The sequence below is a fragment of the Colletotrichum higginsianum genome, chromosome 3 (genome assembly GCF_001672515.1).
Source record: "Colletotrichum higginsianum IMI 349063 chromosome 3, whole genome shotgun sequence".
NCBI lineage: Eukaryota > Fungi > Ascomycota > Sordariomycetes > Glomerellales > Glomerellaceae > Colletotrichum > Colletotrichum higginsianum.
In genome coordinates, this window is record NC_030956.1 from 2,478,622 (window position 1) to 2,491,720 (window position 13,099).

Genomic DNA, 13,099 nt, shown 5'->3' on the forward strand with positions numbered 1-13,099 from the left:
TTCGGCGTCCTTAATTCATGAGACTCTTTCTTTCCTTCTGCAATGGCCTACAACACAGATGGCTGCGGCCACGGATAGGAAGGCCTCTGAGGCGCTTCTTGGTGCCATCCTCCACTGTTGCAATGGAGGACACGAAGGCCTGTCGAAGGCCTCACGCAGCAGACCAAATGATTGCAATGTATATACTCGGCTGGCGTGGGCTATAAATGGACAGCGAAGAGACTGTACTACAAGTGGTTCCTATCTCATAGATGCACCTGCCCCATCTGATTACGTGCTGTAGCGAAGCTCCATCATAATCCACATGCTAAACTCTCGGGGAAGCAGCTTTGTCCTGTCCTGTTCTGTTCAAGTCTAAAGTTTGGTTGCCATTCTCGATGCGCAAACAGTAGCCAATGTGGGAGATTAGAACATCTGAGGTCAGGGATGGGCCGTTTGATGCTGGACCTAGCCAGTTAATCCAGTTGTGTCGGTGAGTCTTCCGATGCCCAATATGAGGGACGGTGACAGATACAGGTACGTACCCCGGCATGAAGGGCATTCACCGTCAATGGGATCAGATGGGAACGTGGACTTTTGGAGTTCGGAGAACAGCCACCCCGCTTTTTTCCCCTTCATTGGCCAGAGACCCGTCGGCGACCCGCTCTTCCGCCATTACGTAGCACCCGGCGCGCCTCTGGTCTGGAACCCTTCAACCATCATCCTCCTAAGCTTCGCCCCGTGAGAACATATCGACGGATATGACCGCTCTGTGACAACATGGGCGCCAGCGATTCGAAGCTTGTCTTCAAGAAAGGCATTTTTAGGCTTTCTGAAGAACGACACATTCCCGCCGATGACCCCTACTGGACTTCCGTAAGCTGGCCTCTTTGCGCCTCGCCCTCACCCATGATCCCAAATACTGACCTGACTGTGCCTACAGTTCTGGGAGCTTCCTGAATCGTCAGAGGACATCTTTAGCCTCTTCTCTCCCGCCGACATCCGCCGCACGCGAGACAAAGCCCTTGAGAACCTCGAAACTCTGATACTTGCATTGACGTCTCGATTGTTTATCCTGCGCCATCACCCATCGTTTCCCGATCCCGAAATCGCTCCCCAACGAGATGCTCTCAACTGCGTCCGCGTCCTGACACGCATTCTTCCCTTCGTCTACGAGGCAGATCACCTTCAGTCATGGGAAGAACGGTTCTTCTGGGGTGCCCGGAGGAAGAGGACGAGACAATCGGCCATCGCCGCCGAGGTGCTGTTTGACGGGGCCCAGGATGGACAGCGGCCGCCCAAGAACGAGACCGAAGACTTTGAAGATGCAAAGCCCCTCGCTGAGGAGCTCATCGATACTTTGATCGATCTGCTGTTCTTTTCCGATCTCACTCTACCCCGGCAGCCCGCCGGACGGCCGAAAGTCAGCTATGCCATCTGGCAGAGTGGCGTTGGATGCAACACATCCGTGGCTACGACCAAGGAATACGAAAGCAACCGAAGCGAGATACTTCGACTATTGCTCACCATGACTAGCCAAAGCATGTACATGTCGCCAAACATACTGCCACAAAAGGGAGTTCGAGCTCTGACGCACATCTGCACATGCCCCGACAAACAGGTCGTGCTGTCAGTACTGTGCTCGCTGCTGAATACCGTATGTAGACTTGCCGTCTCCCCCAATGCCCATCGGTACTGTTGCCCGTTAGTTCCGAGCACGATGCTGACAACAACAGACATTGAAATACAACCCTGCCACCTGGCGTGTACCGTACAACACGTTGGTTTTCAAGGACGAGAAACAGATCCTGGTGACATATACTCTACAGCTTCTGCTGGTGTTTCTTCTATATCCAATCCCTGAGCAGAACAGCACCACTCCCAAGAACTACTTCCGCCACTTCCTTGGGAGACTACACCGGCCCCATGACTTCCAATTCATTGTCGACGGTATGACACGGATTCTCAACCAGCCGCTCCAGGAAAAAAGCTCGTATCTGCCCAGCGGACAGACGACAGCAAAGTTTGCTCCCGAGATCATCATGCTCTTCTGGGAAATCACCCAATGCAACAAGAGGTTTAGGTCTTTTATCATCGACACTGAGCGAGCTCACGACTTTCTCGTCCTCACCCTGTTCTATGCATTGGAGTACAAGAACGACGCTTCCAAGCAGGGCGTCGTGAGAATGTGCGCGTTCTTGCTTCAAACGCTGAGCGTAGAGAAGAACTTTGGCACCAACCTGAACCAGAGTTTTGAAGGGCAAGACAGCCTGCCGTTGACCATCAGGATACCTGGGTTCAACGGAACATATGCCGATTTCCTGATCCATGTAAGAGCCCCAGAGAGGCCTTTGAAATGAGCCCCGGCTGACACAGAATAGTCCATTTACAACCTCATCACCACAAGTCAAGGCAGGCTAAACGCCATCTATCCGGCACTACTGGCTGTGATCAACAACATCGCGCCCTACTTGGAAAGGTTGAGCTCCGCATCTGCCTCAAAACTCATGCAACTGTTCTCCTCCATGTCCTCACCCTCGTTTCTGCTTGCCAATGATAGCAACCACGACTTGCTCAGGTCGTTGTTGGAATCAGTCAACTCCATAGTAGAACACCAATACCAAAGTAGGACCAGAACGCCTGTACCTCACCCGAACTATGTATGCTAATGCCATGACAGAAAATCCAGAATTGATCTTTGCGATTCTGCGCAACAAAAAACGCATTGAAGCTTTGCGAACATTCACGCTCGAGAGCGGCCAGGAGGAGATTGAAAGGCGAAACCGCCGCCGCAAGGAGTCTGCCGCCGCTGGGGATGGCCTCGAACCCAGCTCGGTGAGAAGCTCGGCTGAGAGCATCCGCAGTCCGACAACATCGCATCCTCGGCCGCCGACGCTCAGTGACGTCCCGGAAGAGGATGGCACTTTCGCCATCGGGGACGACGAGGACGACAGCGATGACGACGACCACCGTCCGACCCCGGCCCAGTCAACCACGAGTGAGAACCCGTCCGTGGCGTCTTCACAGGCGTCGGTTGTGGAGGACGCAGTGCCGACACAGCTGCGCGGCATGTCCGAGAAGGCCAGAGGCAAGATGCCTGCTGGCATGAGCAACTTCTCGAGACAGAATAGTACCACCAGCCTCGGCGGGTATTCCGTCAGTGGGCAGTCTCAGTCCGGCGCTTTCGAGCCAACGGCTAATTGGATCGAGAGCTGGCTGCCAGAACTTCCTCTCCACACCATTCTCACCGTCATCCAGCAAATGTCTGCTCTTTTGCCCAGGCAAACACTCGCTGGGGAATCCGCATCCCACGAGACACTTGGAAAGATTCAGGAGATCAAACTTGTCGGAATCGAGCCGACACCGCCTCGGGTACACTCGTTTGAGTGGTCACAACTGTCTCTGGGTTGGTACGAGTCTCTGTTATGGGGCTTCGTGTTCACCAGCGAAATCCAGATTTCCAAGGGCACGGTTGGCATATGGAACGGTACGGCGATCAAGTTATTCCGCGTGCAGGAAACTGCACCGCAAGGGCCAAGCTTGGCCTCCCCGAGAGGAGCCGTCGACGCTGTAGGAAGCAACATCGTGTCTCGAATCGGCGCGATGAACTTGCGCGGGGGTCCAGGAGGTGCGCCGCCGGCTGCTCCTCAGCGACCTGGTTGAGACAGCCGCGGGCGCGACTTGGAAGGCTGCGGTTTTTGGTCTCTATTTCTGTTCAGCGATGTGCGTTGCGAGGGCGCATCTAGAGGGAAAGGTTCAAAGATTTTCCAACAAGAGGTAACGAACGTACTTTGGATGTAATGAGACTCTAGAGGGATGCTGACGAAGGCCGGAAATGCATTGCCGCGACAGCCTGGGGATGCCGAGAGGATCTGGGTAGTCAGTCACGGACACGACGCAGGGGAAGGCCTACCTTGAGAAGGAAGGAATCACGAAGATGCCGGATGAGTCGACTGGGGCCACAGATGAGAAGGGCGGCGTTTGAGGAGGTATATTGTACAGAATACAGAGTTGGCGTCAATCAGCTGCAGCAAGGGGACGTATGCTTGCTTAGCGACGTTGGCCATGCATTGACAGTCGATAGGGAATCTTAATCAAGTCTACCTATGGCGATTCATCCTTCGGATACGGGTGAAAGAGCACAACGACGGTCCCGAGTCCCTGCAGCGGGTGCGGATGCGGATGCGCCGCCCGCGTGGAGGGACTGGCAATATCGCTAGGTACGGCAGGGTATTCTGGGGCACGGAAACGGAGATCGACCTAGAGACCAGAGTCGGGTTCGACACGAGTTTCAGTCACCCGGAAACCTCATCCCTCTCTTTCTTAGTACCCGCTTCGCCAGTTACGAATCCCCAACATCATTGCAATGGATATCCGCTGCGGCAGCTTTCGTCCTTGCAAGCCGTTCACACAGAAATGAACCTGGATATTCAGTCTGACAAGATAAATGCGACTCCTGACGAAAAGGATCAAAAGAAAGGCTGGTCGTCTATTGATACAACACTTGATGAAAACGCATCTAACGCGACATGTGGTTACCGGGAACACGCCTTGGCCAGATAGAAAGTTGTTGGGTGTCAGCATCCTGGGGGCAAACGATGAACATTTGAATGTTGTCTGTAAACTGTGCAAGCTTCACACCAAGTCGTCGATCAATGACATGACTACTAGATCTACTTTATCCAGCAGCCCATTCTAAATGCCCAAGGTGCATTCATCACAACACGTCTCATGACAGGTGCCCAACGGGCCAGTTAGAGTCCCAGTCCCAGTCTGATCATAACAAGTGAACAACGTCGTCGTCAGCCAGGGACCGGAAGGTGTGGCTTGACGTGGCGAGTGCACCATAACGACCGACAAGGGGCGCAACAGGACCCCCGGCCAATGAAGCCTTTGATCTGAGCCACTTCGACAAGGAATGCGACTCTGTACCTGGGCAAATCCGGCGAAAAGGGTTGATCATTTCCGAACTCGCTGGGGGTGTGAGGGAGGGACTCGTACGCACCGCCACATTCATTCGCCGTGTAACCGGCCTAGACCGCCCATCTTCTCCCGTCTTTTGCATCTTGAGCCATTAAGAAGATACACTGGCTGACAGGGCGTGAGCGGCAAGCCACAATGCCACACCACACCGCACCATACCGTTGGCTTCGCCCCGACAGACACGACATGGGAGTAGGCATTTATCGAATTCCCGGGCGGTAGCAATGAAACGGCGCAGGACGTCGTTTCCAGACAGAGCTTTTGTACTTAAGAGTTTGCCTCGCTTAGCTGTTTGTGGTGGAATCCTCTCCTGTTGCATTCACCGTTGTTCTCCGGGGCTTTCAAGCTGAAGGCGTCCATCACCAGCGCCCCGCGTGTTTGTTTACTTGTGGTGCTGCCGCCGAACACTTGTAGGAGAAGCTCCACCTGAAGACCCCTTGCTGGCTCACCAGACTATGCGCATGAGCAGCGACCATGGCAACCCCTCTGGAGTCCAGCGCTATTCTCTCGGGAGACGAGATCAAGCCTTATCGCATCCATGTGAGCCCTCACCCGGTCGATGGAAGTGAGCTATGGGGTCCGTGGCTAACACGATCGGTAATTATTGCGAATGAAAAAAGGTCTCCAGCAAATATCTCGATCTCACGAAACAGAAGCTGGAGCTCACGAGACTGCCGCACGAGACTGTGGAGTCCAAGTCTCGGGACTGGTGGGAGCCAAAGACCCAGATCGAGCCTCTCATCGACTTCTGGTGAGTCGGAGTGACGGGGACTTGCTTACTCTCCCGGGACGCGCATCACTAACCCAAAAAAACGACACTTCAGGCTTGAGAGGTACGATTGGCGAGAGCAAGAGGTCGTGTTCAACGACCAGCTGCCCCAGTTCCGTACCGCCGTGACTGTGCCCGGCTCGGACTCCTCAGTCCGGCTTCACTTCGTCCATGTGAGGTCGCCCCACGAGCACGCCGTCCCGCTCCTCCTCCTACCCCCCTTCCCCTTCACGAACCTCTCGCTTCGGCACCTCATCCAGCCCCTAGCGCAGCCCCAAGACCCGGACGGGCAGCAGCCCTTTCACGTTGTCGTCCCCTCGCTGCCCGGCCTTGGCTTCAGCGACGCCTTGCCCGGCAACACCCCCGTCATCCCGGTGACGGCGGGAATCCTCGACCTCGTCATGGCCCGGCTCTCGTACACGGGCTACCTGGTCTCCAACACGTCCTCCGCCGCATCGTCCCCGGCCGAGATCGATTGGAAGCTCGCCAACCGCCTGGCAACCCATCATCCCGGCACCTGCCTGGGCGCCCACTTCATCAACCCGTCGCTGAAGGCCCCGAGCCTGAAAGAGGCGCCCCTCGAGTGGATGAAGTGGTCCCTCGCCAAGTTCTTCCGCGCCCCCATCCTCGGCTACCAGAGCGAAGACATACGCTCGCTGGACCGGACGGAGCACGCTCGGCAACGTGAATCCGCGCCCGCCGTTGAACCGAACACGCCGTCCTACGCCTTGTGCGACTCCCCCGTCGGCCTGCTGGCCCTTGTCCTCCGCGTCCTCCGCGTCCTCGGGACCAGGAAGGAGTTCTCCGCCGCCGAGATCATCACCTTCACCCAGACCGCCTGGCTCCCCGGGCCCGAAGCCGCGATGCGGTTCTGGGCGCACTGCCTGACGCAGCGGGAAGAGGAGAAGCCTACGTTGGAACCGGGAAAGAAGCCAACCGTCGCCATTACGGTCTTCTCGGCGAGCGGCGACACGGGAACCGCAGGCGCCGAGGCCCGGGACGCACTGCCTCACGCAACACCGACCCATCACGTGTGTCCCGCGTGGGCCAACGTCTCGTACGACGCCGCCTACGTGCGCCGCGTTGCGGGCAACCCAGGGCTTGTTGCGTGGGACCGCCCGGAGCTCATCGGCGAGGGCGTCCGAGGCCTGGCGAGGAGACTCCTCTCCCCGGACGGCCGACTGAAAGGCTCAGGTCAGCCGAGCACGGCGCCGCTGCGGGGCGTCGTCGTCAATCCGTCCGATGTCCCACCGAGCGCGGGCGGCCAAAGGTCGAAACTGCAGTCTCCGAGGACTGCGGCGGCGCCTTCCACCCCGCAAATTGAGACGGCGACCTGGCGCCTCCAGCGGATCCGCGAGGCTTCCGAGACCCCACAGAAGACGGCTCGGCAGGGGGATCACGAGGGAGAGACGCCCGACCCCGACTTTGACGGGGCGAGCCCCGACACCATTGTGGTTACGCCTCCGCCGAACGAGGGTTTGCGATAGTTGGTCGTAGCGGTTCATGTTGGTTTCTCCTTCTTCTTCTCCTTCTTCTTCTTCTTCTTCTTTCCTTTGTATCATGATACCAATGGGTGCGTTTCCCATACATGTGAGCATGGTGTACACAAGGAAAAGGGTGCTGGGCACAAAGAAGGGCTTGTTTGTCTAGGGACCAAAGGTGACTAATATCATTCCTACCTTGCGTATTGCACACGACGCCAAAACTCCCAAATCCTGCGTGCTGTTGCTTTGCTTGCATGTTGGCTTGACACAGAGAAGCAACTGGTTTGGTCAGTGGTACATCCCAGAGCGGACACCAGAACCAGGACACGGCCAGGCATAGCCATTATATGTGCAGAAGACGACGTATGGATTCTCGGAACGGGCCGCAGGAACCGTTCAGGGCGGGCCATGTCCATGTCAAGCGATAGAGCTTGAAGAACGCGAAAGTATTGGTATTACCGACGAGATAACCCCTCCTACGCCATGCACCGAAACCATCCAACCCTTTGTATGACCAAAACGCCCCAAGCCTGTCCTCATTCATTCTTCATCACTGCTGTCCATGACGAACCCCCCCCTCGTACGCTGCCGCACGCGTCCTGCGGGCACCGGGGCGTCGTCCTCGTTATTTTCCGAGTCGGCGTTCGCCGCCTTCTGCCCCTCTGCCCCCTTTTCAGGGGATGGTTCTTTAGGGGATAGCCGCCTCCGTTTTATGGTACCCTGGTCCTGCGAGGAAGACGGGCTAGACATTGTCAAAGGCGTCCTGTTGTCGCCGTTTTGCTCCTCCTCGCTCCCAGCATCCATGTCCGCATCGGCGCTCGCTTGCGTCGACTGGGTAGCCCTCGTCAAGGTGACGATATCATCGTCGTTGTCGTCGCTTTCGTCAAGGACAACCGCGGCCGGCCTCTTGGTAGGCGCTGACAGCGTCACCTTCTCCACGACGCGAGCCATGCGTAAGCGCTGAGCCTCCTCCCGAAGGAAGAACTCGCGGTCGTACTCCTCGTCCGTGTCGTCGTCGCTGGCGTGGACGTATGCCTCACTCTTGACCTTTCTCGCCTTTTCTCTCTCCCGTTCTCTGCGCTTCCTGGCCTTCTCCTCCACCTCGGAATCGTTCGGCTGCTCCTCGTCTTCCTCGCTCCCTTTTCTGCGCCGCCTTCGCTTCGTCGTCTTGGGCGCGGGCGCGTCAATGGCTTTGCGGACGGTGGGTCCCAGCGGCTCGAAGAGGGGCCCGTCGTCAATGTCGCCTTCGTCGTCGTCGTCGTATTCGGCCCGCTTTCGAACAGCCTTCTTCCGCCGAAGCTGATCATCAGCAGCACTGCCATCTTCGAAGACAGGCGGGTCAAACTCGGCTTTGTTGATAAAGTCCAGGCTCTCATGCAAGTTTTCCGCATCCACCTGGGAGGGCAAAATCCATAATGACTCTGGCGTCTCCTCAATGGTGGGAGCAAGCCTTTCGAAACCCACAAGCTTCATTAGGAGGCGCAGGTGCGAGTTTTTGAACACGGCATTTCTGCGGGCATCGCCGTCCGGTCGTACAGCTTGGCAGGATTAGCTTGCCGAATTGAAGCCACTGTTGGAGAGATGAACTTACTGAAGGGGGGAGGTAGATTGGCCTTCTCATCAGCCGATGCATCTTCCGCGGTTAGTTCGGTGCGTTCCACAGACGGTATGACCTCGTTTGCTGCCGCCCAGCCACGCCGCTCGTCCTCAACAGACTGAAGCATGGATTTGACCCAAGCTATGTGGTCACCTTGATTCTTGTCAAGTAGGGCCCCAACAACGATGGCGATTTGTCGATTGCGTTCTTCGGTATGCTTGAACTCGAGTTCTGCCGCGGGCCGGGGATTCGTTGTCGAAATAGTCTGTTTCTCATGGCCGTACTCCAGATAAAACGCCGTGCTGTTGGTCTTGGAAAATAGCAGCTCGATCACAAGTTCAGGCCGCTCCTCAATCTTGCGCATGCATTTTCTGAGAATCTGCTTCGAAAGCTCCTCCCACTCCTTGAACATTCCCGAATTCCTGTCCAGAGGCTCCGGCCCCTTAATCATGTTGTACAGGAGGTGCACAATGTCGACCCGGAACAGCATCACACTCATATCTTGCTTGAAAGCAATGCGGTAGAAGTAGCGGTGAGCGCGCTTGAGCTGAGAATCATCCAGATCCCGGTAATATTTCGTAAAAGCGACAAAAGTGTCGACGACTCCCTGGGGCGTGAACCGCGATGTAAATCGGTGGAAGTCGAACTTGCGCTCCTTTGAGGTTCTCTCGGCGTTGGCCTCGTCGTTTGCGGAATCGTCGTTGTCTCCGTCGAGGGTTTCCACGCCCGTGGTGTTCTCAGCAGCCTTCTTCTTCCTTCGGGTACGCCTACGAGACCGGACCTGCATATCGACGTTTTGTTTCGAGTACGCCTCCAGAATCCGCAGGAAATGGTGCGTCAGTTCCGTGGCGCTATCGAGATACTCAAAGCCTTGTTCTTTGTATTGCCTCACAACGTTGGCGATCAGGTCGTGCGTGGAATCTTCGTAGAAAAGACGACTCAATGTGTTTTCCGCAATGTCTTGGTCATCCTCATTTCCGGACTCCGTCATCTCTTGAACGGTGAGGAGGATTTGAGTAAAGCACCGCATCGACGCCGTCAAGGTGGGCCACTCCTTTTGTTCCCAGGAGTCGTGCATCGTCTTCGTCAGCGTGACAAACATTGGCTGGTTCAACACGCCGGCCACGAGGTTGAAGCTGCTGATCTCGTCGGCTGTGCCTGGCTTCTTGGCTTCCCGTTTGGACTTTCTGCGAACTCGCTCCGCCTCCAAGAACCAGGCGACGAGGTACATGAACTGTCTCCGATGGTACGACAGAACGTGCGGCGCTTCTCGGTCAAGAGATTTGCGGACGTGCTCGAACAGAGGGTTGAAACCCGCGTCGAGGAAGTCTTCGACGAAAGTCCGAAGTTGGGCATTAGCTCTCGCGTTGAGCTTGACGGGTGCGCCGAGATCCTTTGATTCCAGTTCGCCCTTCTTCGCCCTGCGTGGTGGCTTAAACGTCTTGGACTCGTCAAGCTTCTTCTGCCGCGTGATACTGTCCGCAAGCGCGTCCTGGCCGGTGATGGTCGACACCTTTCCGTCGTCGCGCTGCATCCATATCATGGTGCCAAACCGGTTGTGGCGCGTGGGTCCCTTGCGGTTCTGCGCACTGCGCATCGCAGTCTCTTTGCTCATCAGGGACGACAGTTCTTGGGCTTTTGCCTTGCTTAACTGCCGCTCATCCATGAAAAGCTTCTTAATGTCGACCTGCTTGACCAGGTGGTATATGACTTCCATGACAATCACGTCCTCGGTGCGGAAGTCTTCCCCCATGTTTGATGCCAGCATCAGCAGAACCGCAAAGATATCTTGAAATGAGAATGCGTCGATCGTCGTGGAACGGGATATCTGCGTCTCGTCCCCTTCGTATTTGGCACCCGGGGGAGGAGTGATCATGGCCATATTCCGAAGGAAAAAGAGCACGAGCTTGATTATGCCTTGGTCGCGAGGAGTCCGGTCGCCAATCGCGATGGCCATCGATGGCAATGCGGTCCGAACAGCCGTATTGAGAATCTGGGCACCGTCGAAGTTGATGATGGCCTGCTTGTAGCCCACTTGCGCAAGTTCAAGAACCGCTATGTGACGGTGATGATTGACCGTCATTCGCTCGGCGTCTCGATCCATGGGCCAGGTCAGTGGCACCATGATCTCAAAGCACGCGAGGGCGACGCGAGCCTTGAACTTGTTGTTTGTATCATTTTCGGGCCAGCTCGCGAGGATTTGGAGGAGGTCGCCTTCGACAAGGTTGGCGCCTGCAATGCATCGTGCAACGTCCATGCGGTTCGTTTTTTCGTCGTAGAAGCGAATCCATTTCTTCAAATCGCGAAGAACCTCGAGGGCGTCGTCGCCGAGCTTGTATCGGCCATCGTCGTCGGCACTTGTGCCACCAAGCTATTCCCCCAGGTCAGAAATCGAACGAGAAGAAGCGCGGAGCCTGGTTGGATGCCCTGCCCTGTTCGCCAATACTTACCGCGGATACAAGACTGTTGATGTGTGCGCGAACTTCGGGGTGGACAATGTCTGATGTCCCGTCCGGCATCTCCATTTTGATGGCTCTGGAGGGCTCAAGACGATGGCGGAATGCAATTGAACTGCGGCGTTGTCTTCATCTACGTACCACATCCGGGAGTGGTAGAAAATGCTTGGAGGGGACGATGACCGGGTTGGAGAGCCGACGCGTTCGACGCGGACAAGCGCGTCGGTGGTGGAGTGCTACTTAATTGAAGACCCACCTTTGGTGTGGCACAGTCAGATGGACAGGTACGTATCGCGAAGCTCGATAAGATAAGGCTATTGAGAGGAGTGGCTGGTGCGCCAAACGACCGCGGCTAACCTCGGCATGGGCATCATCATGGCCTTGGACCATGAACGACACTTGGCCACGGACATCCGCTCTGTAGCTTTCCCAATCCTTCAAAACAAACATCCTGCGCTTCTGTGTCCTTGATATTCTTTCATTACACTCAATTGTATCTCAACATCTATCAACCGTTCGCGCGATCACGCCTAAAGCTCACCGCGTCAGGCATCCCCGATACCTCACTGATCCCTGTACTCTGACGTCTTTGCCCTTCTCGAAAGCCATGGCGACTGCAATTGCTCGTGCCCGGGTGGCAGTGAAGCTCCCCGGACAGCTTCGTGCCTTCAGCTCTACCCCCAAGGTGGCGTCTGCTACTGGGGGAGTAAAGAGACTGGGTGTCATTGGTGCCGGACAGATGGTACGAGAGCTCGCAATCTGCATGTGAAAGTGTATCTGTCCCAGGACAGCAAGCTGACCGGGCCCCGATATAGGGACTCGGCATCGCTCTCGTGGCGGCCCAGAGAGCGCAAATCCCCGTAACGCTGGTCGACGCCAACAAGGCGGCCCTTGACAAGGGTTTGGCATTCGCCGGTGAGTTTCCGGAACCTGCTCGGCGTCGCTACTGCTCGCTGACGGCCCGACAGAGAAGCTCCTCGCAAAAGACGTGTCCAAGTCGAGGATTTCTCAGGAACAGGCCGACCAAGCCCGTTCGCTCCTCTCGCCGGCCACGTCTATCGATCAGCTGTCGGACGTGGACTTTGTGATTGAGGCCGTGCCCGAGATTCCCAACCTCAAGTTCGAGATTTTTGCCAGGCTCGCCGAGGTTTGCCCCAAGCATGCCATCCTGGCCACCAACACATCATCCATCTCCATCACACGGATCGCGGCATCGACGACCAAGGACCCAACAGACACCTCGGCCAGTTCCCGGGTCGTCTCAACGCACTTCATGAACCCGGTCCCCATCCAGAAGGGCGTGGAGATCATCAGCGGCCTGCAGACTAGCCAGGAGACGCTCGACAAGGCCGTTGCTTTCTGCAAGGCCATGGGAAAGATCACCTCCGTCTCGGCGGACTCTCCCGGGTTCCTCGCCAACCGCATCCTCATGCCATACATCAACGAGGCCATCATCTGCCTGGAGACCGGCGTCGGCGACAAGGAGTCTATCGACTCCATCATGAAGAACGGCACCAACGTGCCGATGGGCCCGCTGCAGCTTGCCGACTTTATCGGCCTGGACACGTGTCTTGCCATCATGAAGGTTCTTTACGAAGAGACTGGCGACTCCAAGTACCGGCCCAGTGTGTTGCTGCGCAAAATGGTCGATGCCGGCTGGCTGGGGAAGAAGAGCGGAAAGGGTTTCTACGACTACTGAGGCAAGACCTCAAGGTGGATGAACGAAAATGTAGTGTTCAAGTGTGGTACTAGGGATGGACTTTTTTGTCACAGGGTAGATAGTGTGAACAACGTCCAACTGTCCATCTTCGGTCCATCAAGGTTCGTGTGT

General features: G+C 56.3%; 4 protein-coding genes across 4 annotated transcripts; 3 read left to right on the forward strand and 1 right to left on the reverse strand.

Annotated features, from left to right (window-relative positions):
* Positions 1–759: 759 nt before the first annotated feature.
* On the forward strand, positions 760–3,642 carry CH63R_04298 (High-temperature-induced dauer-formation protein; the record flags this gene model as incomplete). Its single annotated transcript, XM_018299273.1, has 5 exons — positions 760–855; positions 923–1,636; positions 1,716–2,309; positions 2,361–2,604; positions 2,660–3,642. 5 exons carry the CDS (start codon positions 760–762, stop codon positions 3,640–3,642), a joined length of 2,631 nt encoding a protein of 876 aa, XP_018160519.1.
* Positions 3,643–5,436: 1,794 nt separating this feature from the next.
* On the forward strand, positions 5,437–7,218 carry CH63R_04299 (Epoxide hydrolase; the record flags this gene model as incomplete). Its single annotated transcript, XM_018299274.1, has 3 exons — positions 5,437–5,502; positions 5,583–5,713; positions 5,787–7,218. 3 exons carry the CDS (start codon positions 5,437–5,439, stop codon positions 7,216–7,218), a joined length of 1,629 nt encoding a protein of 542 aa, XP_018160520.1.
* Positions 7,219–7,755: 537 nt separating this feature from the next.
* CH63R_04300 (Timeless protein) lies at positions 7,756–11,337 on the reverse strand (the record flags this gene model as incomplete). The annotated part of the gene is made up of 3 exons (XM_018299275.1): positions 7,756–8,753; positions 8,807–11,183; positions 11,263–11,337. The coding sequence occupies 3 exons, from the start codon at positions 11,335–11,337 to the stop codon at positions 7,756–7,758; spliced, it is 3,450 nt and encodes a 1,149-aa protein (XP_018160521.1).
* Positions 11,338–11,875: 538 nt separating this feature from the next.
* Positions 11,876–12,967, forward strand: CH63R_04301 (3-hydroxyacyl-CoA dehydrogenase; the record flags this gene model as incomplete). The annotated part of the gene is made up of 3 exons (XM_018299276.1): positions 11,876–12,010; positions 12,084–12,183; positions 12,237–12,967. 3 exons carry the CDS (start codon positions 11,876–11,878, stop codon positions 12,965–12,967), a joined length of 966 nt encoding a protein of 321 aa, XP_018160522.1.
* Positions 12,968–13,099: the final 132 nt, after the last annotated feature.